Source organism: Carettochelys insculpta, chromosome 32 (genome assembly GCF_033958435.1).
Source record: "Carettochelys insculpta isolate YL-2023 chromosome 32, ASM3395843v1, whole genome shotgun sequence".
In the NCBI taxonomy this organism is placed as follows: domain Eukaryota; kingdom Metazoa; phylum Chordata; order Testudines; family Carettochelyidae; genus Carettochelys; species Carettochelys insculpta.
Window position 1 is genome coordinate 659,397 of NC_134168.1, and position 25,786 is coordinate 685,182.

Consider the following 25,786-nt stretch of genomic DNA (forward strand, 5'->3'; position numbering starts at 1 on the left):
TGTGTGTATTTCCCTGCCTTCTTTCATTTTTCTCCAGGCATGTTCTCCCCTTTAGATGAACGTGACTAGTGCCTGAGAAACAAGAAAGTCGACGAGTCCCTGAGGAAAGCAGTCCTGAAGCTTTTTTTTTTCTTTAATAAACAGCCTTAGAATATGAAAGGACAATTTGTGACATGTAGCAAAATAGAGATGAACCCATACAATGTCTTAGACATGGCCCATTTGAGTCCCAGCAGTTGCTGAGAACAGGCTCACAATTTTCTTTCTTTCTTTAACAAACTTTCTTCCACAAACTAAACAACACCCAATCCCTAAGCCTCTCCTCACAGGTCTTGTGCTCCAGCCCCTTAATTATTTTCCTTGCCCTCTGCTCAATCTGCTCCAGCACATCCACATCTTTCTATAACGGGGGTCCCAGAACTGGACGCAATACTCTAGATGTGGCCTCACCAGTGCCAAGTAGAGGGGAACAACCACTTCTCTAGATCTGCTGGAAATGCTTCTCCCAGTGAAGCCCAATGTGCCATTAGCTACAAAGGCACACTGCTTACTCATATACAGCCTTTCAGCCCCTGAAAGTAGTTCAATGCTCAGTGCGAGAGTAAATGTTAGGGAACCAAACCTCTGCTAGTCACACTTCTGTGGTTAGCAGGAAGGAATGTCTTCTAGGCTGCGGGTAGAAATGCAGCAAGGAAACTGTGTATTTCTGATGTGAGGGCAGAAAGAGCTCAGAGGGAGCCCTGCAATTCATACTGTTGCTCTTAGGAATATCTAGGATATAGGTTGTGGTGCGAAGAAGTCGTAAGAAGTAATTAAAAGTTTGTGCTCACGAAAGCTTGTATTAGAATGAGACTGGACATCTTACCAACACAACTATATTTCTTTGTCTATGTGAAGCAATTAGGTAGCTCATGTGAGGAGGGAAGGAGCGTGGAATGTGAGCGTTTGAAGTGAGATAAAAAATTGCAGGTTACCTCGTTGTCCCAATGGCCATAGTCGGAGCTGCAGACTTGGGGGTGCCAAGATGCTACCGAATGGGCCTTTCGTAAAAAGGAGAATGGCACAGGCCAGATAGCCTTGGAGTTAAAGACAATGAGCCCTAACTAAGACAAACTTGAAACGACACCAGGAAGGAGGCACCAATTTCCTGATATTGGATGACAATGAAAGACAACTTCCAGATAAACAGATGTTACACAAGCTGATTGTGACTGATTGAGAGCGGACAGAGCAAACTGCATAGAGCTGAATGACAGAAAAGTCCCATAAAGGATGGTACATCTCGCACAAGTCTTCTGGTCTTGTCTTGTGAAGTTCAATCAGATCATCAGTCCAGACCAGCTGAAGACCTGTTCCTTCCCTTTCCTTCCATTTGGACAATTGTCCTCTGGACAATGAATAAATGCGAGCAAGACTGGAAACTATAACATCGAGTCATAGAACACTGAAACTGGCAGGGATTTCGAGAGGTCATTGAGTCCAGTCCCCTGCCCTCACAGCAGGACCAAGTACTTTCTAGACTATCCCTGATAGATGTATATTTAATCTGCTCTTACAGATCTCCAGGGATGGAGATTCCACAACCCCCTCAGCAATTTATTCCAGTGTTTAACCACCCGGACAGGTGGGAAGTTTTTCCTAACATCCAACCGAAACCTCCCTTGCACAGTTTAAGCCCATTCCTTCTTCTCCTACCCTCAGAGGCCAAGGAGAACATTTTTTCTCCCGCTTCCTTATAACTCTCTTTTAGCTACTTATAAATTACAATCATGTCCCCTCTTAGTCTTCTCTTTTCTAAATTAAACAAGCCCAGTTCTTTCAGTCTCCCCTCATAGCTCATGTTCTCTAGAACTTTTATTATTCTTGTTGCTCTTCTCTGGACCTTCTCCAATTTCTCCACATCTTTCGTGAAATGTGGTGCCCAGGACTATATGCAACACTCCAATTTAGGCCTAATCAGCAGAGGATAGAGTGGAAGAATGACTTCTTGTGTCTTGCTCACCACACTCCTGTTAACAGACAAGATGGTGTGTGTGTGTGTGTGTGTGTGTGTGTGTGTGTGTGTGTGTACGTGTGAGTAGGTGGGAGCAGTATACCAAAAGTGTATGTTGAGAATAGTATCACATTATCAATAAATATAATGTTTTTCCCTATCCCCCTGAAAAGATCCTGGGCAAATATTTCAAATATAGAACAAACAGGAATTATTTCAGGAAATTCTCAAGCCTTTGTTACCTTGAAGGTCAGATTAGATCATGTAAGTAATGCCACCTGGCCTTGAAACTGTTAACCTATAAAGTCTTTGTGCTGTCAAATCTAGAGCTGATTGCCAAATTTCATTGGAAAAAATTAAAGGTGTCTCACAAAAACTCACATAAACACCTGCCTGCATACAGACCTCCACAACCAGATTTATTTTTTTCTGGGCCACACATGGACCACATATTTCTGTTGTTGAAACCTCTGCACTCCAACTCCTTCCCCGCAAAATGACAGGGAAAAGATTCTCATGCAACAATTTTGCTTGCAAACTTTAAAAAAGTACCAGTAAATATTTAACCAGATCTAACCAAAATGACAGAAGAGGAAGAAATTATCCCGCAGGAGCCAAGTTAATGTTCATTCTGTGCTCATGGCACATACACATTCTTTTAGAATACATTCACAAGATCTTGTGGTATTTCAACAGGACATGGGTTCCTAATGCCCTTGGGCCCCACAGAAAATTTCCTGCTTATTTATCATTAATTCTGGGCTTATTTAGTTTGCAGAAGAGAAGACTGAGGGGTGATCTGATAACAGACTTCAACTTCCTGAAAGAGGGCACTAAAGAGGATGGTGAGATGCTGCTGTCATTGGTGACACATGGAAGAAGAAGGAACAATGCTCTGAAGTTACAGAGGGGGAGGTGTAGGTTGGCTATTAGGAAAAACTATTTCCCCAGGAGGGAGGTGAAGAACTGGAATGTGTTCCCTAGAGAGGTGGTGGAATCTCCATCCATACAGGTTTTAAAGTCCTGGCTTGATATAGTCCTGGCTGGGATGATTTAGTTGGGGTTGATCCTGGTTTGGACAGGGGCCTGGATTAGATGACCTCCTGACGTCCCTTCCAGCCCTCGGAGTCTATGATTAAGCTCAGGAGCTCTGAGTCTTTTTGCATTAACCCACTCTCTATTCACAATGGAAAATAGATCCATTGGGTCCTTCCCCCCTGCCTTCCACCAACACAAATTTCAGAACCAACCTCATCATGGATCTGGGGTTAAAACCCAGCAGTCCTGGGTAACATCCATCTGCACTAATCTACTACTTTCAATTCCATTCCTGCCACCAGGGCTCATGTCTAGGAGGCTGGAATCTCTATCCTGCACTCCCAACCCACCAGACACCTGATCAGAATTGGAAAGATCATCAGTGTTCGGGAGGAACTATGTAACCTATCATTTAAATCCTCCTCTGCACCAGGTGACTGGAGGGACTATTTTTAAATGGCCAGAGGTGATCCTATAGCCCAGAGCCAAGCAAATTGCTTGAAAGTATAGTGAGGAAGAGGATTAGACAAACATAGTTTATTGAAGAAGAGTCAGTGCAACTTTTGTAGAGGGAAATCTTGACTTGGAAATTGGTAGGAATTCTGTGAGGGGGGATGAAGAACCACGTGAACAAGGATGATCCCATGGATCCAATATATTGGAGGTTTAGAAAGCCTTTGATGAGGCCCTGGAAGGAAGAATACTTCTCCATTACTGTGGTGGATGGTTTTCTTTGTCCCCCACTCAGAAGGCGGAGTGACCCAGTGGATTAGAGCAGAGATACGAAAGTTCTTAACACACCTGAAATCTATTCTTAGGTCTTGGAGGGCAGTGGGGCCTAGTGGGTCAATGTAGGGCAGTAAATATCATAGACTCCTAAGGCTGGAAGAGACCTTAGGAGGCCATCAAGTCCAGCCCCATGCCCAAAGCAGGATCAACCCCAACTAAGTCATCCCAGCCAGGACTTCTGGGTTGGACACATTGCTCTGGAATTGAGTTTGAAGGTGGAATGCATGGTCTGGAAGTCTGGACTGCTGGGTCAAAGAGTAAGGCCAGAGGGGACCATCAAGTCAATTGGGTTGTCCTGTAGGTCACAGACCACCAACCATCCTCAGAGCCATGCGTGGAGTGGTGGCACTGTGCTGCCATGATGGTTCAAAGGGGCCTGGGGAAGCTGCTACCTTTGTGCTCCCCCCCCGCCACTCCCCATCAGCAGGTCTGTGTGCCAAAGGCAGAGAAGAACATGGACCAATATTCACCAAGGTCAGGAAACAATATATTCAGATAAGCCTGATGTGTGAGATGCATACTGCCCTATAGAGGCAGATGCAACCCCTCTCCAGTCACGGCTGACCTGATCAGCCTGGGTGTGGATTTACTTCCATGTTCCTGGCATGGTGACCAAGCACCGGGGACACAGAGTGGGGAGGGGCACCTCAAAGCCCTGGTCCACCCCATCCACTGTCCCATTTCCAGCAGAGGCCACCCCTGATGTTGAAGAGGAAAGAAAACCAGTAACACAAGCTGGCCCACCCACACAACAAAAGTGGAATGTATCTCTGCTCGTAAAATAATTGTTTTCCCCAACAACTCCCATTGAGAGGTGGTTCCAAATGGTTCCATATCTTCTCATCTCCTACCCTTGCTATGGGGGAAGCATGAGGTCTCATGGGTTAGACGCAGGTGGCCATGTTAGTCTGTATCTTTGAGAACAACAAGAAGCCCTGTGGCACCTTATAGACTAACAGACTTTTTGGATCATGAGCTTTCATGGGGAAAGACCCAGTTCGTCAGCTGGCTCATACAAATATAACGTCACTGTGATTTGGTTGTCAGTTGTCAGTCTCAGGAATGTAGAGAAAAAGAGAACCTACTGTAGCCCTCTGGATCTAACTAAGAGCCCACATTTAGTCAGGGAACAATTTTGATACCCAGTTGCACAGTCGGGGACCCAGCCTCCCCAGATGCACAGCCCCAGCCTGCTGTCCTACCCCCTTCAACTATATCCATTGAGCAGAGCTAACGGCCTTCAGCAAGGACACAACTGTTCCTACTCCTCTCCCTGCTACACTCTCTGTGTTCTTATACTAGTCTCGGTCAGTTGTTGTACCTGGAGGTTGGAAAAGTCTCCCAAATGTTACTTGAGTGAAGTGCAGCTTCTGTCACTTCTGGGTACTTGAGTACAATAAAGATGTTATGTGTTTGCCTTTGTGTGTGTGTGTGTGATGCATCGAACAAAGTGGGCCTTTGCCCCTGAAAGCTTTTCCTCTTAGTGTATAAGGAGCCACAGGACTTCTCCTTGTTTGTGCAGGTACAGACAAACAAGGCTCCCCCTCTGATACATGTATATGTGCATATGCTTTTACTCAGATACTTTTCCAGAGGGACACCGGTGACTTGTACTTAAGTACATACCCCTGAAAGTATTTGTACTTTTACTCAGGTAACTTTTTGGGTACTTTTTCCACCTCTGTTAATACCATAAGAGGTCCCTACAGGCCACACAAAATGCTGGGTGTGCTTCCCCTGTGCGGGGATGGAGCTAACAGCCCCAGGAGGGGAACAGCTCCATACTTCTCACCCCCCGACCAGCCAGTCCTGCAGGCTGGTGACACATTAGAATTTCCTATCGCTTCCCCAGCAGCGTCCTCCTCAGAGCCTCCTTCATCTCCTTGTTCCGCAGGCTGTAGATCAGCGGGTTCAGCAGTGGGGTCCCCACTGTGTAGAACAGCGTCACCACCTTCCCGCCGCCCCCTGAGGCAGCTGGGTTGACGTAGGTGATCATGATGGAACCGTAGAACAAGCCCACGACGGCCAGGTGGGAGGTGCAGGTGGAGACGGCCTTGTGCCGGCTGGCCCCTGTGGGCAGCCTTATCACGGCCCCGAGGACCAGCCCGTAGGAGGCCAGGATGAAGATGATGGTGGAGAAGATCATGAGGGAGCTCATGGTGGAGCAGGTCAGTTCAATCCATGGAGGAGGAGCGCAGGAGGCAGCCAGCAATGGGCCTGTATCACAGAGAAAATGATCCAGGGAGTTGGAGCTGCAGAAGGAGAGCTGGGACACAAGCAAGATGGGCCCTATGAACCACAGGAAGCCAAGGAGCCAGCAGGAGGTGACCAGGGCCCAGCAGAGCCGGAGGGACATGAGGATGGAATATCGCAGGGGGTGGCAGATGGCCAGGTACCGATCCAGGGCCATCGACGAGAGTAAGAGGCACTCGGTGGCTCCCATGGAGAAGAAGAAGTAGAACTGCAGGAAGCAGCCGTGGAAGGAGATAGGGACGCCAGGAGAGGGCAGGTCAGAGAGCATCCGTGGCACCGTGGAGGAGATGTAGCAGATCTCCAGCCAGGAGAAGTTCCCCAGCAGGATGTACATGGGAAGGTGGTGCAGGCGGGGATCGCGCAGCACGGCCCAGACGATGCAGAAGTTCCCCACCACCGTCCCGACGTAGGCCATGGAGAGCAGGGCGCAGAGGAGGATGCGGCTCTGCTGACCCAGGGAGGGGAACCCCAGCAGGACGAATTGGGTCACTGGGATGGAGCCATTGTCCAGATTCATCAGGGGACCTTGGAAGGTAATGGAAAAAATCAACAGGGCTGCAAGGGTCCTCCCCAGAGATCTGGCTGGGGAGGTCTTTCATAACAGCAGGCAGATGGAGTCACCACCAGTAAGACTCACTCACTAAGCTCACGTTTTACACTTAAGCCAGGTTTCTTCTCCCTTTGGAAACCTCTAGGGTTGGGCACAGATCCTTCTCTGACTCATTTGGCCATGAGCTCTTCTTGGGGACTTAACGCTTGCTCCTACTTCCACCAGCTTCTCTGGATCAGTCTAGGATCACAAACCCCATTGGTGCTGCCCAACACAGCAGATGGTGCCCAGAGAAGCTGCCTCACAGCCCTTCTTCCCCAGACTTCAAGGCTGAAAAGAAATTGCTGAAGTTGGAATCCATCTTTAGGCACCTAAGTCCCTTTGGCAGTCAGTTCTGAAATTCCTAATGGGAATGGGATAAGAATCCTGGCCCACTTTGATTCCTTTTAGAAAGGGCCTTAGGCTCCTAAAACTTTCCTCCATCTACGGTGTCACGATCATTAGGGTTAGCCAGCAGCCTGGGAGTAAAAGGGTTAACCTCCTTAGCCAGGTGGGGTTGGCCTAAAGGAATGTAGGGAAGAATTGAATTTTGGCTCCTCCCTCTTCTGTTCTTTGTCTTTTTCCTTCTTCTTTCCAGCCATGAGGGAGACAGATACAGAATATCTCCCTCCAAGAACAGGCCCTCCAATCTAGTAGGGTAAAGTTTAGATAGATCCATTAGGCTTTATTGTTTTATGGTTTGGGAAGTGGGGTCTGATATCTGGGCACTTTTTAGAAATGCTCTTGTACTCTCCTTGTAACTTCTAGGCGCGTGGTGGAGACTCCCCATGTGTTTTACTTTGTGACTCTTCCATCTAGCCATGAGGCTCGCAACACAAATACTGTTGTAATAATAAAAGTTCTCTCTTTTTCTTTTTATTAAGCGGGTATTGGTTAAAGTTGGTGTCCTGGTTTTTACTTTTGGGCTGAGATTTCCCAAGGAGTCTCTCCCTGGTTTCCTTATTATTACTTGAGTGGTGGCAGCGAATTTTATCCCCAAAATCTAAGGCTTTTAGGACTTTGGGGGGGAAGTTTATACCAAAACCTGGTAGATAATGTTTCGAAGGTACTTTTGCTGGCCCCCACCTCTGCATTTATCTTGCTAGAGTTGGGAAGGAGCCATGGCATATGGGCTGAGGCGTAAGGGGCTGGATCCAGGGGACAAGTTAAAATTTCTCACCTTGCCTTTGAACAGAGCCAAAGACGACATCTGTCCCTGGTTGTCTCCTAGGGCTCTGCAGAAGGAAAATCTAGATCAACTACAGTCAAATCTATATTAATAGAGATACATGATTTGACTCTGCAAACCAGCCTTACACGTGGAGTGATTGTTTGGAGTCAACTGATATATTCTTCATTCACCATTTTATATTTTATTCTTGAAGTAACTTCCTGAAGTCCCAGTTCCACCCCAGGGCCTGAATGTGTAGTGACCTATCCAACTGACACAATGCGCTTTCCAAGTTAGATTAAAATGAGAGCGTGAGAGACAGAATTTAAAATCCGTTGTACCCTGTATGCACTTCTGAATATGTTTAGTAGGTGGAGTTTAGAACTATCCTACCGTTTTGATTGACAAATCCACTGTTTAAATAGAACTATCTGTGCTATCCGTTCCTGCAATTAAATTCAGCAATAGATGAGTATATAATATATTAATTCCATTATTAATAACACAATAAATTAAGATATACTATTCATTGCAACATCCAGTGAAATTTTGTAATTACTAATATTACGACAGAGAACAAGCCCTGTGGCACCTTAGAGACTAACAGATATTTCGGAGCATAAGCTTTCATGGGCAAAGACCCGCTTCAACCGATGCATGAGTCTATAAGGTGCCACAGGACTTCTTGAAGATACAGACTAACTCAGCTCCCTCTCTGATAATATTACAACAGTTTCCGTACTACCATCAGCCTCAGCCGGGACCAATTCACACAAGAGATCCACTTCCTGGACACTACTGTGCAAATTAGTGATGGTCACATAAATACCAGCCGACACCGAAAATCCACAGACCGCTATGCTTATCTACATGCCTCCAGCTTCCATCCAGGGCACACGACACAATCCATTGTATACAGCCAGGAACTAAGGCACAATCACATTTGCTCCAACCCCTCAGGCAGAGACAAACATCTACAATACCTATACCAAGCTTTGCTGAAACTACAATAGCCACCTCAGAAAGTGAAGAAACAGAATGACAGTGCCAGACGGGTACCCGGAATCCACCTGCTACAAGACGGGCCCAACAAGGAAAACAGAAGAAAACCAATGGCCATAACATACAGCCCACAGCTCAAACCTCTCCAGTGCATCATCAGTGATCTACAACCCATCCTGGACAACGTTCCTTCACTCTCACAGACCCTGGGAGGCAGGCCTGCCTTTGCCTACAGACAGCCCCCCAGCCTTAAATAAATTATCACCAGCAACTATAGACCACAACACAGTAACTCTAAACCTGGAACCGATCCCTGCAAAAAACCTCGCTGCCAACTCTGCTCACGTATCTACACCAGTGACACCATCACAGCACCTAACATCAACCACACCACCAGGGGCTCCTTTACCTGCATAGCTACTAATAGAATATCTGCCATCGCGTGCCAGCAATGCCCCACTGCCATTTACACTGGCCAGACTGGACAGTCTCTCCGTAAAAGAATAAATGGGCACAAATCAGACATCAGGAAAGGTAACATACAAAAACCTGTAGAACACTTCAATCTCCCTGGACACTCAGTAACAGGGTTAAAAGTAGCAGACCTACAACAAAAACATTTCAAGAATAAAATGCAAAGACAAACTGCCGAGCTACAATTCATTTGCAAACTTGACTCCCTCAACCACGGATTGAACAGAGACTGGGAGTGGTTGGCCCATTACAAAAGCAGTTTCTCCGCTCTTGATGTTCACACCTCTACATTAGCAACTGACAATGGGCCACATCCCCCGACTGAACTGATTTCTCCTCTCTTGATGTTCACAACCCCACACGAACTGCCGATAACGGGCCACATCCACCCTGACTGAGTAGATCTTATCAGCTCTGGCCCTCCCTTTTACTGAACCGCCCCCCCTTTAATTCTTTCTCTGAAACCCCCCACACTCATACATCTGATGAAGCGGGTCTTTCCCACAAAAGCTTACGCTCCAAAATATGTCTCAGTCTAGAAGGTGCCACAGGACTTCTTGTTGTTTCTGAAGATACAAACTAACTTGGCTCCCTCTCTGATACAGTATATTGGGAAGCCTGTATTATTTTTGTCTAGAATTAATTGAAATATTAAATTAATAAGCATACTTTGTACTATGCCTGGATGAGATTAAAATATTTTAAAAATTGAATACTGTGCTTTCCAGACACAGTTAAAACGTTAAGCTAATGTCTATCTATCTATGTATCTATGTATCTATCCCCATACACTGTATCTATCTGTCTATCTATCTATCCCTAGATTTGATTAAATATTCACTTGATAACAACATATATTTTTATATTTGTTTAAAATATATCATGCACAGTTTTATTTTTTTAACATCCAGAGCCAGTTCAAATAAATCCGATAATTCTGTACAGGACGCATTTCTAGACTTGGTAAAATATTGGGTTAAGAAGAACATATTGTACAATTTCCAAGTTAAAATCAATTTGTAAGATTTGATTTGAGTTGGTAGATGGTATTGAGGGTAGTGGGATGAGAAGATGGGCTGAACCCTCAGGAAGTTCAGAGAAGATACTAAGCTGGGGGAGAGGTCGATATGTTGGAGGGTGGGGAAAGGGTCCAGAGTGACCTAGGTAAATTGGACATTTGTGTCCAAAGAAATCTGATGAGGTTCAACAAGAAGAAGTGCAGAGTCCAGCACCTGGGACGGAAGAATCCCAACTATTGTTACAGGCTGGGGACCAGCTGACTAAGCATAAGTTCTGCGGAAAAGGATCTGGGGACTACCGTGGATGAGAGGCTGAATATGACCCTTGTGGCTTAGAAGGCTAATGTCCTATTGGAGTGCATTAGTAGCAGAATTGCCAGCAGATCATGGGAAGTGATTATTCCTCTCTGTTCAGCACCGGTCAGGCCACATCTGGAGCATTGCATCCTGCAGCCTGAAGCGTGACCTTGATGAATCTAGAACATTGACCTGGAATTGAGGCCGGGGCAGCAGGACCCTGGTTCCCACCATCACAAGCAGTTCCCTGATCCGTTTCTGTGAGTCTCTCCTTACACTGCCTCCCCCTGCTCAAACTACTGGGAGGCTGCTGCCCGACATCCTGCCTCTGACAGATAGAACCCCCAGGTAGCTCCCACTCGTGCCTGGCTGAGTCGGGAGTGGGGCAGGGAGGGGCAGGCGAAGGACAGAGCAGTGGCCAAGAAAGCGTCGGAGCAAGAACAGAGCCATGTGTGACAACCCACCGGGCTGTGAGATCGCGTTCCACCTTGGTTGGGAAGGGAGCCAGAAGACCCGAGCTGATATCAGCTGAGCTGCTGAGGCCCTGGGACTCACTCTCTGTAGTGGGTGGGAGCAGACGGATCTGGGTTTTATGCTTGAGTTGTTTGCAGACACCCAGAGGAGTACTAAGAAGGCTACATTGAAATCCCAGGTGCCAGCCCCTGGGGCAAAGAGCAAATCAGAGCCAGGGGCTGGTAATACTAAGGCACTGCTCAGTCTCCTAGGACAACGAATTTCAACCTTTCCAGTAACACGGCACACTTCAAGGAGACAAACAATCCCAGAGCACAACCTCTCTTCTCAGCTGACTCGATTGCTCCCAAACGTCACACTCACTTACATTTGCTGTGGTTACGGCCTTGCTAGAGAGGCTTGCAGGGTAGCAGTGCTCTCAGCAAGCTAAACAGGGAGCAAATGGGATGTTGAGCAACCGAGGAACCAAGAAAATATCAGCGATAGTCAATTACTCACAGGTGGGGGAGGTGGGTTCAGCGAGCAGGCTCCCCTCCCCTCCAACCCACTGGGGCCAGGACATGGAGTTTAAACTGTGTCCCACATCCAAGAGGTTCCCTCCCCACTCGTTTGCCAAAGTAAGGAGGGGACTTTATGCTCCCCTCCAGTCCATTCAGGCCAGGACGCAGCATTTCAGCTACCCCCCAGCGTGAATGGGGTCCTGCAGGGTTGGCATTTTGCCACCCGGTAGCTCTGCAAAGCACCGCCCTGAGGGGTAATTGACAAGCTCCCATGGCAGCTGGGACGCAGGCGACCTCGCTGCTTGCGCCCCAGCTGACATGGGTTTTGTCAATTTCTCACCTGCCCTGGCTCTTTGTAGAGGCGTGGGGAGGGGAAATTGATGACATGTCATGGCACACTTGGACATGTCTCATGGCACACCGATTGGAAACCAGTGCCCTTGGAGTGTGCTGGGTTCTTTCTATCTCAGCAAGGTTTGTGCCCTCTAGCAGTACAAGATGAGCCATCCTCTAGTGACTGCTCTGCTGCCTTCCTCCCCAGAGATGGCTGCATCTTAGCACGAGAGGAGTGATCTCCCTGCATGGCTGTTACTGAGCAATCCCACGCCAGAGCTGGCTGCATCTTACATATGCTGTGTAAAGATAGGGGAAGAGTGAAGCTGCAGGCTGGGTGTAGACTTTGTGTGGGAGGGAGATGATGAGTTTCTTCCTTGGAAAGCCAAGGCACAAACAAATCCCATTATGGGCTCTCCTTACTGAGGGTCTCATATTCCACCGACGCCTCGTTACACGTCCATAGGAGTTCACTAGCAGGTTGATAAATCACTGATGCTCTGGGCCAAGAGGCAAGAGAGAGTGGACTGGCTGGTGGCATGGCAGGGCTGGAAGTAGTAGGGGGGACCTGGTTGCAGTGGCTGGACAGAGTGGAGCTCAGGGGTCTTGGTGGTGGTGTCGAGGGAGAGGGGCCAGGCTTGGGGGAGATGGATGGACTGGAGTGGTGAAGGCTTGTGTAGCCACGCCATGGGGTGAAGGCAGGGGCATGATGAACGTGGCCACTCATCCTATGGAGAGGGACTTGGGCACATGTGGGCGGGCGTGCCATCTGTGGCCAGAACAGGGATGGTCCCTCTCCAAGGGAGACTGGTAGGGGTGAGGTGTGAGGCAGAGAGAGGGGGGCTCACAAGGAGGTGACCCCTGACATGGAGAGGGTCAGAGACCCTCCCCCTTTTCCCAGGCTTTCACAGCTTAGGATGGTCCCATCTCCCCATGCCCACTTCAACACCCCTTGGCTCCCCGGGAAATGAGCCCGAAGGCTGGATCCCAGGGGGGAAGAAATCTCGCTAGAACAATGGTGCTCCATTTCCCAGACCGCTGTAGTCTTTCAGGAGTTGGATTTGTCTGTTGTAACCCCCGAGTTTCACCTCACTTTTAACGACTTGTTTCCAGATCAGACGTACGGACACAGAAGAACCACAGCCCTGACAAATGGCTGATTTGCTCCGCCTTTTTATTTGCACCATCAATCAGTCCACTGACCTGCAGGCTGTAGCACAGTATAAACCATGTGAGATTTGAGTGGGCTAGTGCTCTGCGTGCAGCCTGTTTATCTAGCTCAGTAGCTAGATGAGTTGACGTACCCTCAAGTGATCTCTCTCCACACCCCCAGGGGCAGGTGTTCCCCTTGCTGAAATTCATTAGACTAGGAAACCACCCGCCAGCCCCCAAGCCCATCAAAGCCTCTTCCATTGCACCTCCTCCTCGCCCCAGGGCAGGAACAAAACCGTCTGCTCTGTGAAGTGGCCCAGTGTGACAAGTGCACTAGTTCTTAGCTGGGCAGGGAGCCACGTGGACCTGTGACTCCATAGCTCTGGTTATGGCAAGAGACCAGTGATGAATTAATTAATAAATAGTTGGAGATGCACATCTCCTAGAACTGGAAGGGACCTTGGGACATCATCTAATGCAGACCCCTGCCCTCTCAGCAGGACCAAGCACCATCCCTGACATCTATTTGCCCCAGCAGGTGTGTTGTGAACAAGACCCGAGAAGTCATTCTCCCGCTCTACTCTGCGCTGGTTGGGCCTCAGCTGGAGGGTTGTGTCCAGTTCTGGGCACCACAGTTCAAGAAAGATGTGGAGAAATTAGAGACGGTCCAGAAAAGAGCGACAAGAATGATTAAAGGTCTAGAGAATGTGACCTATGAAGAAAGGCTGAAAGAATTGGACTCGTTCAGTTTGGAAAACAGAAGACTGAGGGGAGACGTTAGAAGTATTCGGGTATCTAAAAGGGTGTGATAAGGAGGGAGAAAACTTGTTCTTCTTGGCCTCTGAGGATAGAACAAGAGGCAATGGACTTAAACTGCAGCAAGGGAGGTTTAGGTTGGACATTAGGAAAAAGTTCTTAACTGTCAGGGTGGTCCAACAGTGGAATAAATTGCCAAGGGAGGTTGTGGAATCTCCATCACTGGATATTTAAGAACAAGTTAAATAGATGTCTATTGGGGATTGTTTAGACTGTACTTGGTCCTACCATTGGGGCAGGACTTCATGGCCTCTCAGAGTCCCTTCCAGGCCTGGTATTCTATGATTCAAACCCCAAATGGCATCCTAAAGGCTAGAGCTCACAACCACAGGTTTAGCAGGTCAATGCTCAAACCCCAAATCTATCCATCCCCATGAAATGCCTTACCATCTTGGCAGGACCAAGCACCAGCTTGAATGGACACTGGGGACTCAGCTCCCCTCTCTGCCCATACCCCTAGTCCTGACCCATAGCCCCCACCCCTCTCCCAGTGCTGGGATCTGGGCTGGTGCCTCACAAGAGAGGAGATAACTTTTGCTTCCTGTTACCTGACTCCAACTTTTCAAGCAGGGACCAGCATCCAATTCCGCTCAGCTCTTTATTGGCTTCCCCAAAGGCCCAAATCACCAATACCCCAGGCGAGAAATGTTCAGCCGTCAGAACAACTGGTTCCAGCCGGGTGTTTCCACTCTGGTCTGTGGGATTCCTTCCGTGGCTCGGACTCCATTAGGGATACCAGGCAGTCAAGCCACAGAGGTGGACAACCTCTGCTTGTGCCAGGAGTGGACAGGGTACAGGTGTGCAGATTAGTGGTCAGCCAGCTTCTGGGTCAGCCAGTGGTCAGCCAGTCCTGGCTTCTGGGGATCTTTACCAGCTCTCAGAGAAGGTTGGAGCACCAAGGGATGTGCAGTCAGGGCCCACAACAGCTCAGGTGCCCATCCATCCTTGTTTTTCCCGGGACAGCCTCTTTTTGAAGCTGTCTCACAGGCATCCTGACTTTCTAAAAGAAAACAGGCAAATTGTCCCATATTCTGCAGGGCTCCTGCCCCCAGGCACCCTGTGTCTTTGGGTCGCAGCCTCTCCCGCTAGGGACCTCCTCCTCTGGGTGGCTGTCCTGTTCCCTAGATCGCTGCACCTTGTGGCAGCAGTTTCTGCTGCAGGGGAGCTCCTCTGTGGGGCAGCTGCCCGCTTCGCTGGCACCCCTTGGGGGCAGCCCCATCTGGTGGTGAACTTCACAATGGGGCAGTTGCCTCGGTCCCTGGTGCCCTACACTTAGGGGAGGCAGCTCCCGCTACCAGGGATCCCTTCCATGGATCAGCTACCTTGTTCCCCCGCCTCCCATGCGTCATTCCCTTGCACCCCCAGACCTCCACCAGGGGGTTCTGGAAGCCCCGTCCTCCATTCTCTGTCATCCCTGGTGCCTCCCCCTGGAGCAGCATCCCCCACCTCCAAGGAGTCCTGACATAGGACAACTGCCCCACTTCCCTGGAGGCTGGTGCCCCATATTTGCCATAGGACAATGAGGTCACCCTACCAACAGGGGATGGCCAAGGGGGCAGTTGCCCTTTTCCCAGCATTTCCAAGGGGCCTGGAGCTCCTGTCACCACTAGCGCTCCTTTGGCAGAGGCAGTGGTCCCTTTGCAATGCTACAGCAGCTTTGCTCCGGTTGCTTGCCGCTGCTAGGGAGTGGTGGGAGGCCCAGCGATAAGGTACAGGCAGCGCTGAGGATTGGCTGCCCTTGGCCCTGCCTCTCCACACTTGGCCCCTCCCCTTCCTTTATTGACCCCGCCCCTTCCAGGCACAGAGTCAGCCCTACCTCCCACCGCGCCCATGGTGTGATTGCCTGGGATGTACCCATGGCTCTGGGAGAAAGTGGGAAGTGGGATTCATCGGGGCAGGGCAGTGGGGTTGGGCATCTGGAATGACAGACCTCAGGTGGTGACAGGGTTAAGTGCTTCTGGCAAAGAACAGCAGGGGCTGAAGTGTCTCAGGCCCTGAGGCCCCACAGAGGCAGGGATGTAATTAAAACAGACACTCACTGGTGATCCTGGCCACTGACCTGCCACCACTTGCCGCAGAGGACAGTGAAAAACCCAAAGCTCGTGGCCAGTCTGAGCTGGGACAGAATTCCTGCCCCTTGCCCCACACAGTGACAAGTTTGTACCCCTGTCGTTATAATCACCCTCTACTCGGTGCTGGCGAGGCCACAGCTGGAGTATTGCATCCAGTTCTGGGGTCCCCCGTATAGAAAGGATGTGTCTGCATTGCAGCAGGTCCGGCAAAGGGAAAACAAAATGATTCGGGGGCTGGAGCACATGACCGATGAGGACAGGCTGAGGGATTTGGGCTCATTTAGTTTGCAGAAGAGAAGACTGAAGGGTGATTTAATAGCAGCCTTCAACTTCCTGAAGAAGGGGCTCTAAAGAGGATGGAGAGAGGCTGTTCTCAGTGGTGACGGGTGGCAGAACAAGGAGCAATTGTCTGAAGTTACAGAGGGGGAGGTATAGGATGGGTATAAGGAAAAACTACTTCCCCAGGAGGGTGGTGAAGCACTGGAATGTGTTACCTAGAGAGGAGGTGGAATCTCCATCCCTAGAGGTTTCTAAGTCCTGGCTTGACAAAGCCCTGGCTGGGATGACTTAGTTGGGTTCATCCTGCTTTGGGCAGGGGGCTGGACTAGACCTCCTGAAGTCCCTTCCAGCCCAACAAATCTATGATTCTGTGAACTTTCAGGGCTGTAACTTATACTACATTAGCCAAACCTATGAGCATCGTAAGCATAGTCAGGTATAATAGGCCTGTATGTGTTATGTAGCGCTGATAAACACCTGCTATTACCCTGGGATTCTGGGACATTAGGAAGACTTTTTTGTACAGCAGAAGCTGGAACCTAACAGTGAAGGGAAATGCAGGACCATGGAAGCGAGAACTTCAAATCTGTCCAAGCAAGAGGGAAAGGACAAGACAATGACTTAAATGGCATAAAATATATGAAAGAATTAACCTATAGGGTCCATGCAGCCAGTATGAGGAGGGAGATGAAGTTAGATCTGGGTGGATGGCTGAGCATGAGCATGAATATTTACGTTGGTGCTCCAGATATATAAAGGCAAACCCCTGTGGGATGGGAGCCCTTTCTGTGATCTGACCCCTCACCTCTAACGTTATCGACCAGAGGTTTTGGGCTTTGAAGAAGCTGGACTGTCATAGTCATCTGGCAATGCAGAGTCAGGATGGGTGTGTTTGTTTCTTACTGTCAGGCTCTCAAGGGAAGATGGCAGTATGCCAATAGGAGAGCCTATGCTGAAAATGATGCCAAGGATATCCCCAGTGGTGTATCATTCCTAGCTGTATGGCTTGTGGGTGTTCTGGCTTTCACACTGATTTTAATAAGGGTCACCGGCAAGGAAGTATGGCCACCCCAGTGTCCTACCTCCCTTCTGGGTGGAGAGCCCAATGTGTCAGGTCATGAAGACAGCAACCCAAATAACTCTACTTCCCAAAGCCAGAATTTGTGTGTCTGTGTGGGAACCTCCCTTTCTGTGCCGGTGACTCAGAACATAAGAACGGCCATACTGGGTCACACCATAGGTCCGACAGTGGCCAATACCAGGTGCACCAGAGGGAATGAACAGAACAGGTAATCAAAGTGATAATTCCCTGTGGCCTATTTCTAGCTCTTGCAGACAGAGGCTAGGGATGCCGTCCATGACCGTCCTTGCTACTAGCCATTGAGGGACCTATCCCCCATGAATTTATCTAGTTCTTTTTTAAACACTACTATAGTGTTGGCCTTCACAACATTCTACAGTAAGGAGTTCCACAGGTTAACTGTGTGTTTTGTGTGAAAAAATATTTCCTATTGTTTGTTTTAAACCTACTGCCTATTAATTTCATCTGGTGACCCCTAGTTCTTGCGTTGCGAGGAGGAGTAAACATCATTTCCTTACTCACTGTACACAGTAGTCCAGATGTGGACGTCCCATGGATTCATATAAAGATAATATGACATTTTCTGTCTTATTACCTGTTCCTTTCATGATTCCCAACATTTGGTTAGCTTTTTTGCCTGCCTCTGCACACAAAGTGGATGTCTTCAGAGCACTGTCCACAAGATCTCTTTCTTGAATGGTAACAGCTAAGTCAGACCCCATCATTTTATATGTACAGTTGGGATTATGTTTTGCAAAGTGCATTACTTTGCATTTATCAACATTAAATTTCATCTGCCATTTTGTTACCCAACCACCTAATTTATTCAGATCCTTTCGCAGCTCTTCACAGTCTGCTTTGGGACTCAACCATTTGGAGTAGTTTTGTGTCATCTGCAAATGTTGCCACCTGTTTATCCTTTTTTCCCAGCTGGAGCCTTGGCTTGTTCAGGGACATCAGACTTCTTACAGCCCCGCTCACTGAAGTATCTGACACTCCATTCATATAATTCATTTTTATTCCCTCCCAAATGCCAGGGGGAGGCTGTTCCAGTACCTCACATGTCTCAGATCTGGAGACCTTCTTGTTTCTGGCTCTGCAGAAAAGAGTCAGAGATACAGAGCCGCTTTCCTGTGCAAACATTTCGACTCGGTCCAACCCTCTGCAAACACTCTGTGAGCAGGACTTACAGCATCCCATAAGGATGCCCACAAATGCACACACTGGTGTTCTGGCTGTAGCATTGGTGAATGTTTATATGACCTGTACATCATTCAAAATGCGGCAGGATGGGAGTTAGCACTACCAGGAGGGGAACAGCCCATACCCCAGAGCCCATCCCTCCACTGGCCGGTCCCTGAAGATGCGGAGAGAGCAGAGCCCCCTACCGCTCCCCCAGCAGCGTCTTCCTCAGACCATCCTTCATCTCCTTGTTCCTCAGGCTGTAGATCAGCGGGTTCAGCAGTGGGGTCCCCACTGTGTAGAATAGTGTCACCACCTTCCCGGTGGTCCCCGAGGCGGTCGGGATGGAGTAGGTGACCATGATGGAGCCATAGAACAGTCCCACAACAGCCAGGTGGGAGGTGCAGGTGGAGAAGGCCTTGTGTCTCTTGGCCCCTGCGGGCAGCCTCAGCACTGCCCTGAGGACCAGCCCATAGGAGGCCAGGATGAAGAAGAAGGTGGAGAAGACCATGCAGGAGCTTAGGGTAGAGCAGGTCCGTTCAGTCCAGGGAGGTGGTGAGCAGGCAGCAGCCAGCAATGGGCCTGGGTCACAGACAAAATGATCCAGGTTGTTGGAGCTGCAGAAAGAGAGCTGGGAGATGAAGACAATGGGAGCTATGAACCACAGGAAGCCAAGAAGCCAGCAGGAGGCGACCAGGGCCCAGCAGAGCTGGAGGGACATGAGGATGGGGTAGCGCAGGGGGTGGCAGATGGCCAAGTACCTATCAAAGGCCATGGCCAAAAGTAAGAAGCACTCAGTGGTTCCCAGCGAGAAGAAGAAGTAGAACTGCAGGAAGCAGTCGTGGAAGGAGATAGGGACGCCAGGAGAGGGCAGGTCAGAGAGCATCCGTGGCACCGTGGAGGAGATGTAGCAGATCTCCAGCCAGGAGAAGTTCCCCAGCAGGATGTACATGGGCAGGTGGTGCAGGCGGGGATCGCGCAGCACGGCCCAGACGATGCAGAAGTTCCCCACCACCGTCCCGACGTAGGCCACGGAGAGCAGGGCACAGAGGAGGATGCGGCTCTGCTGACCCAGGGAGGGGAACCCCAGCAGGATAAACTGGATCTCTGGGTTGGAGCTGTTGGCTGGATTCATCAGGGGTTCTGGAAGATGAATGGAAATAATCAAGAGGACAGCAAGACTGTAATCGAAGATCTGGGACAGAAGGGGAATAACAAACTCATATATGTCATGATCCATCTTTCGCTCTTACCTGTGTCACATTCCAAACTCTCCCTGGGATCTGATGCTGAAGCTGGTTTTTAATTCCGCCTTTGGAAATCCTTTGGGTTGGTTTAAGATCCTTCAAGGAGACATTTGGCCAGGTGTTCTTGTTGGGCGGGGAACGCTCGCTCCTCCTTCCATAGTTGGATCAGCCTCTCTGGCTCTGTCTGGGACCACAAACCCCATCAGTCCCGCTTAACACAGCAGATGGCGCTCAGAGAAGCAGGAGGAACTTATTTAATGTTCCTGTTTCCCCACTTTTCAAGGCGAAAGTGAAATGGACTGGGATTGGGTTGCACCTCTAGGCAATGCTCTTTGATATTTTTGTCTTGAATCCCCTTTGGAAAGGTCATTAGACTCCTAAACCACTGGAGTATGTAGGAAAATTTTGCCCCAGAGCTTTTCCCTGTATAATTAAGGAGTAAAAAGTAATGGAACAGGGAAGACTTTTAAAATTCCTTAATCTGAGAACATCACCAGCCAGAGAGAGTCTGTAAAGGCTTTGCCGGTGGAAAATCTAGAGCTAATATAATAAAATCTAAATTAATAGATTAAGCTCTGTGATTTATAGATTAAGCACTGTGATTAATAGATTAAGCACTGTGATTAAGCTCAATAAACATCCAGTGCATGCAAAGTGAGTTTGTGAAGTCAGTCAACAATGATACTATTTATTGCTCATTTATTAATGAGGTAAACTCCAGGATCCCCAGTCATAGGTCAGGCCTTTATTGTGCCAATTGATGCAAAAGAGAAGTAAAACAAGTTTATAGAATCACAGACTCCTAGGGCTGGAAGGGACCTCAGGAGGTCATCGAGTCCAGCCTCCTGCCTCAAGCAGGATCAACCCCCACTAAACCATCCCAGCCATGCCTGGACTTAAAAACCTCGAGGGATGGAGATTCCACCACCTCTCTAGGCAACGCATTCCAGTGCTTCACCACCCTCCTGGTGAAGTAGTTTTTCCTACTATCCAACCTACGCCTCCCCCTCTGTAACTTGCAGGTCCTTGCTGTGTGCAATTTGCACATAGTATTTCCCAAATTCAATTAAAGTGGTAGATCAATCACATTAAAGGACCTATTAACTCTGAAATTCAGAATGTAAAATTAAGCATTGCATACAGTATAATTTCCCAGACCTAAAGAAAATGTAAAAATTAACTTCATTTTAATTTTAATTAAAATTAATGAGCACCTATGTTGTCAAGACCTTTTTTTAACTAAACTATCAGATGTATAAATTATCCCTTTCTACCTTCAATGGAAATAATAAAAAAAATTCTACAATTTACTGTCATGGTTAAAAAAAAGAATTGAATAATGTATTCATTCTTATATTCAGAGGAAATATTCTCTCATTATTATGAGAGTTACTCAGCAATATTAAGTCCATACTGCATTGATTTTCAGATTCACTTCACTTTGTAAATTAAGAATTGCATAGGGTATTAATTCTTACAGTGATAAAATAAATAATAATGATATATTCATATTTAATGTTAAAATCACATAACACATTATGAATTATATATTACATTTTTCTAAATTTGATTAAAGTATTAGATTAATAATTACATTTTATATTATTGTCCTGAATTTATTAAATTAGAAAGTTATGAATGATAAGCTGTGATGCCTAGATGTGGTTGAAATATTAAGAAAATATATATATATGCATATATAAATGGCAATTTTTAGTTTTGTTTAAAAATATTACATATAAGGATTAACTTTTTACATCTGAAGTCAGTTAAAATATGGAGCTAAAAGTTATATATAGAACAAATTTCTAAAATCAGTTGAAATATTGTATGAACACTTTATTGTATTAAATTATACATTAAAATCAGATATTAAAGCAGTAGATATATTGTCTGTTATTGAGCAATTAGTTTTGTAAGATTCAAAGAGAAAAATGGAAAAGTTAAATCAATAAATATGTTTTGATGGATTTCTGTGTTTCATTGTAATAATCCTGTGTAAATTCGGGCAATCAGAGAAAACGAGACAATATCCTGGAGTGATCATAAGAGCGCCAAAAACACACCACAGAGCAAAATATCTTTCTGAAAATGATCTACAAAGAAATTATAAATGATTGTTATTTTATTGCTTCTTTACGAAAAAGAAAACAGTGGCCACATAAAACTTTTAAAAAACATTTTTTCTTTCTCTTAAACATCTATCTATCTAACTCCATACACCGTATCTATCTATCTATCTATCTACCTATCTGTCTATCTATCTTCACACTTTTCTATTTTTCTAGCTGTAAATCCGCTCTTTGCTGAAGAACATTACAAGGAAGTTTACTGGCTGCTATTAACAATGAAGGCCTTAGTAACTGGTGTAAGTTGAATTGACTTTTAAACTGGTATCATTAAAACACTTTGTGGGCACATTTAGTTTGCTCTCAGAGAAGCTGATTTCTGTTTCTTTTAACTTATTTCTAATTGATTTATCCTAAACCAGAGTAATGGGATTTAAATGGAATTAAGAACACCCCATTACACCTTTTATATCAATTTAACTTATAGCTGTTTCCATTCAGAGCTTGAGTGATATGGGGGTTGAGGCAGAAATGGGTTCAGCTGTAACGTGTGGTCATTCCTGGTTTTACTGGGTCACTGCTGTGAACACTAATACCTGCACTGAAGAGATGAAGAGGTTCGAATTTCCATTAAATTTGCATAGGAGTTAGAATTTGCATGGAGGGCCTTTCTCCATCACTGTCATCAGCCACAGGAACTGAATGGGTAGTAGTGAAAAAGGAAGGGCCCAGCTCCCTAGCAGCTCTGTTGAAGAGGGAGAGAAGCCACTGGGGTGGGCGAGGCTGACAAGGTGTCATCAAGTCCAGTTCCCTGCCTTCAAGGCAGGACCAAGCCCCATCTCTGATAGATGTCTGTCTAAGCTGCCCTTGAACATCTCCGTTGATGGAAATTCCACATCCTCCCTAGGCTTGTTGCTAGATAAACCCATGCTGTGCTCACAGCTGGAATATTTTGTGCAGGTGTGAGCCCTTCATCTCCAAAAAGGTGCCTTGGAAATCGAAAAGATACAGCAAAAGGTAGCCAGAATGAGGGGCTTGGAACAGCTGTCATACGAAGAAGGCTTAATAAAAAGGAGTTTTTTTAGCTTGAAAAAGAGAGCAACAAGGAGGACACGATAGAGGTCTGTAAAATCATGACTGGTATCAGGAAACTAAATAAAGGCATGTTATTTGCTCCTCCTTGTAACACAGGAATGAAGCATCACCAAAGTAAATTAATAGGGAACAGATTTAGCAAAGGAACAAAGCTTAACATCTTGAAAACATGGTTATTCATCAGCATGTTGTATGGATATGAGACTTGGGTAATAATGAAAGATTCGAAGAGAAGGGGATATCGGTGTTCAAGCGAACTTATTATAGAAAGATCCCGAGAATAACATGAAGGCACAAGGTCACTGACAAGGAATTACAGAGGAAGATACAGCTGGAAGAGCGCCTACCGAAGAAGGTTATACAACGGAAGTTACAGCTATTTGGGCATACCTGCAGAATGAACGACGAATGAAAAACCAAGACCCTGGTAACGAAGGGTCCTGTGGCACCTTATAGACTAACAGAAAAGTTTTGAGCGTGAGCTTTCGTGAGCACAGACTCACTTCATCAGATGCATCTGTGTTCACGAAAGCCCACGCTCAGAACTTTTCTGTTAGTCTATAAGGTGCCACAGGACCCTTCGTTGCTGTTACAGATCCAGACTAACACGGCTACCCCTCCGATACAAGACCCTGGTGCTCGGCATAATGGATGGCTCGAATAGGAAAGGCAGAACCCAGAGAGAATGGGTAGAAGATAGAGTAGATTGGTGTGGAGCTAGTCTACAGAAACTAAGCCACGCTGCACTGGACAGGGAAAGACGGAAGGAAATAGTGAGAGAGTCATCAGACACCAACCCCTCTGAGCCTGTGGCTGTCGTTCATGATAATGATGTTGAGGATGTTTTAAAGCAAACAAAAGGAAGTTTTCCTTCATACATCACACAGTCAACCTGTGGAGCTCTGCCTGGGGAGGTAGTGAAGCCCATGACTGTCACAGGGTTCAAGAACGAATTACATGAATTCATGGACAAGCAGCCTATCAAAAGCTATTACCCAGGATGTGCAGAGATGTTCCTATCCTACAGGTACCAAAAGCAGGGAATAGATGACAGGGGATCGGTCACTTAGAACCCTCCTTGGGCAAGCCTCCGTTATCCATCTTGTGTTAACAGAACCGGGGCGAAGCTCTACAGATTACGTGAATTTCTCATGATGCCATCCGAGCCTGGTCCCACTTCGACTGAATAAATGGGGCTCCATTTTCTGGCATCTAGGGAAACTAATATTTAGCCTAGCATTTTAATCAAGGAAAACCGCTGCCTGCTAAGGTTTGTCTCGGAGAATTCTGGAGCTTTTCATATGGGAAAATGAGGATCCCTGGGGAAGACCCACCTGCCTGGGACAACTCATCCTTTCCTGGCCTCTTCTGTGAAGGATGAGGGGTGAGAAGTGGCTTATATTTGTTCTCTCGGCCACTGGGTCCCTGGGATTTTGGTCTCTGCAGAGCAGGGGGGAAGCCAGATCTGGATTTGATGCCTGAACGTGCTGTAGGCACCCAGGGGACCGTAAGTTGCAAGGCCAAACCCCTCCCATCTTTGCACACAAACACACACAAAAAAGTGGCACGGATTTCCTCTCACACAAACACACACAGCCTGAAACATTGTTTTCCTCACACACAGCTTTCCTCGGAGTCCAGCCCCACCACACAGGGACCTCCCCATCTCACAGGGCTTAGTGGGTGTCATGATCAAGCCACACTAAAAGCCCCAGCCACTCAGAGATGCGGTGAAACCCAGCCACGAGCCAGCATTACTAGGGCCATACTCTGCTCTGTAGGTCATGGGTTCAAAACCAAGGGCCTGGTGTCTCCTGGAGGGCCACAAGTGGGTTTCTTGGCCTCTGCCAAGCAGACCTGCTGGTGCTCAGAACGGACAGCAGGTGTCCAACCCTGACAGGAGCTATTGCAGGAGGTTGGTTTCCTCCAACATGACAGAAGGTCATTTGCTTAATACATGCAAATAAACACTCCAGACTTGATTTCCATAGCGACCCAGGACAATTCTTGGAGACTCCAGGATGATCCCACATTGAGCCAAAAACCACCAGCAGGGGCTGAATCCCAAGTCCCAGCTCCATGGGCTGCAGTCCAGTCTCGAGCTGCTTAGTGTCTTGGGTCCCACTGCAGAATGGGGCCCAGGCAATGGGCCTGCTGGCATCACCCAAATGCTGGCCCTGGCTGTTGCGTTCAGACAAGAGCATTGCGTTGCAGCACAGGTGGGCTACGGAGATTTTTCAGCACGTTGTGGGGTTCGAGAAGGAAAGCGTTTCAGACCTGCACAGCTCTAGGAGGTGCTGGGTTCTCTTATTCGCCCCGCCCGGGGAGTGCAGTCCGCTCTCTCCAGCAGCAGCAGCAGCAAAGCTGAGTGCTTCGTCTCCTTCTGTTATCTTTGTGTGGCCACTTCCCTGCCTTTCCTCCCCGGAGCTGGCTGCATCTCAGCACCAGGCAAGCCATCTCTCCAAAGCTTCACTTCAAGGCTGTCTCCAAGCTCCCCGCACCCCAGAGCTTGCTGCATTTACAAATTGGGCAGAAACAACAAGAAGTCCCGTGGCACCTTGTAGACTAACAGATGTTCTGGAACATAAGCTTTCACAGGCAAAGGCCCCCTTCGTCAGATGCATCTGACGAAGGGGGTCTTTGCCCACGAAAGCTTATGCTCCAAAACATCTGTTACTCTACAAGGTGACACAGAACTTCTTGCTTCTTCTTGTTGTTGAAGATACAGATGAACACGGCTACCTCTCTGATCCATTGGGCAGAGTAGCTGCTTGTGGGGTCACCCATCTGCTCCACCCCAGCAGCTGCAGCATCTCCACTGTGCCCTGTACCAGGTGTCAAAGGGCAAAGAGGCTTTATGA

General features: G+C 47.6%; 2 protein-coding genes across 2 annotated transcripts; both read right to left on the bottom strand.

Annotated features, from left to right (window-relative positions):
• Positions 1-5,657: 5,657 nt before the first annotated feature.
• On the bottom strand, positions 5,658-6,629 carry LOC142005082 (olfactory receptor 11G2-like). The gene has a single exon (XM_074982774.1). The coding sequence runs from the start codon at positions 6,588-6,590 to the stop codon at positions 5,658-5,660; it is 933 nt and encodes a 310-aa protein (XP_074838875.1). The 5' UTR covers positions 6,591-6,629.
• Positions 6,630-18,716: 12,087 nt separating this feature from the next.
• LOC142005083 (olfactory receptor 11G2-like) lies at positions 18,717-19,649 on the bottom strand. The gene has a single exon (XM_074982776.1). The coding sequence runs from the start codon at positions 19,647-19,649 to the stop codon at positions 18,717-18,719; it is 933 nt and encodes a 310-aa protein (XP_074838877.1).
• Positions 19,650-25,786: the final 6,137 nt, after the last annotated feature.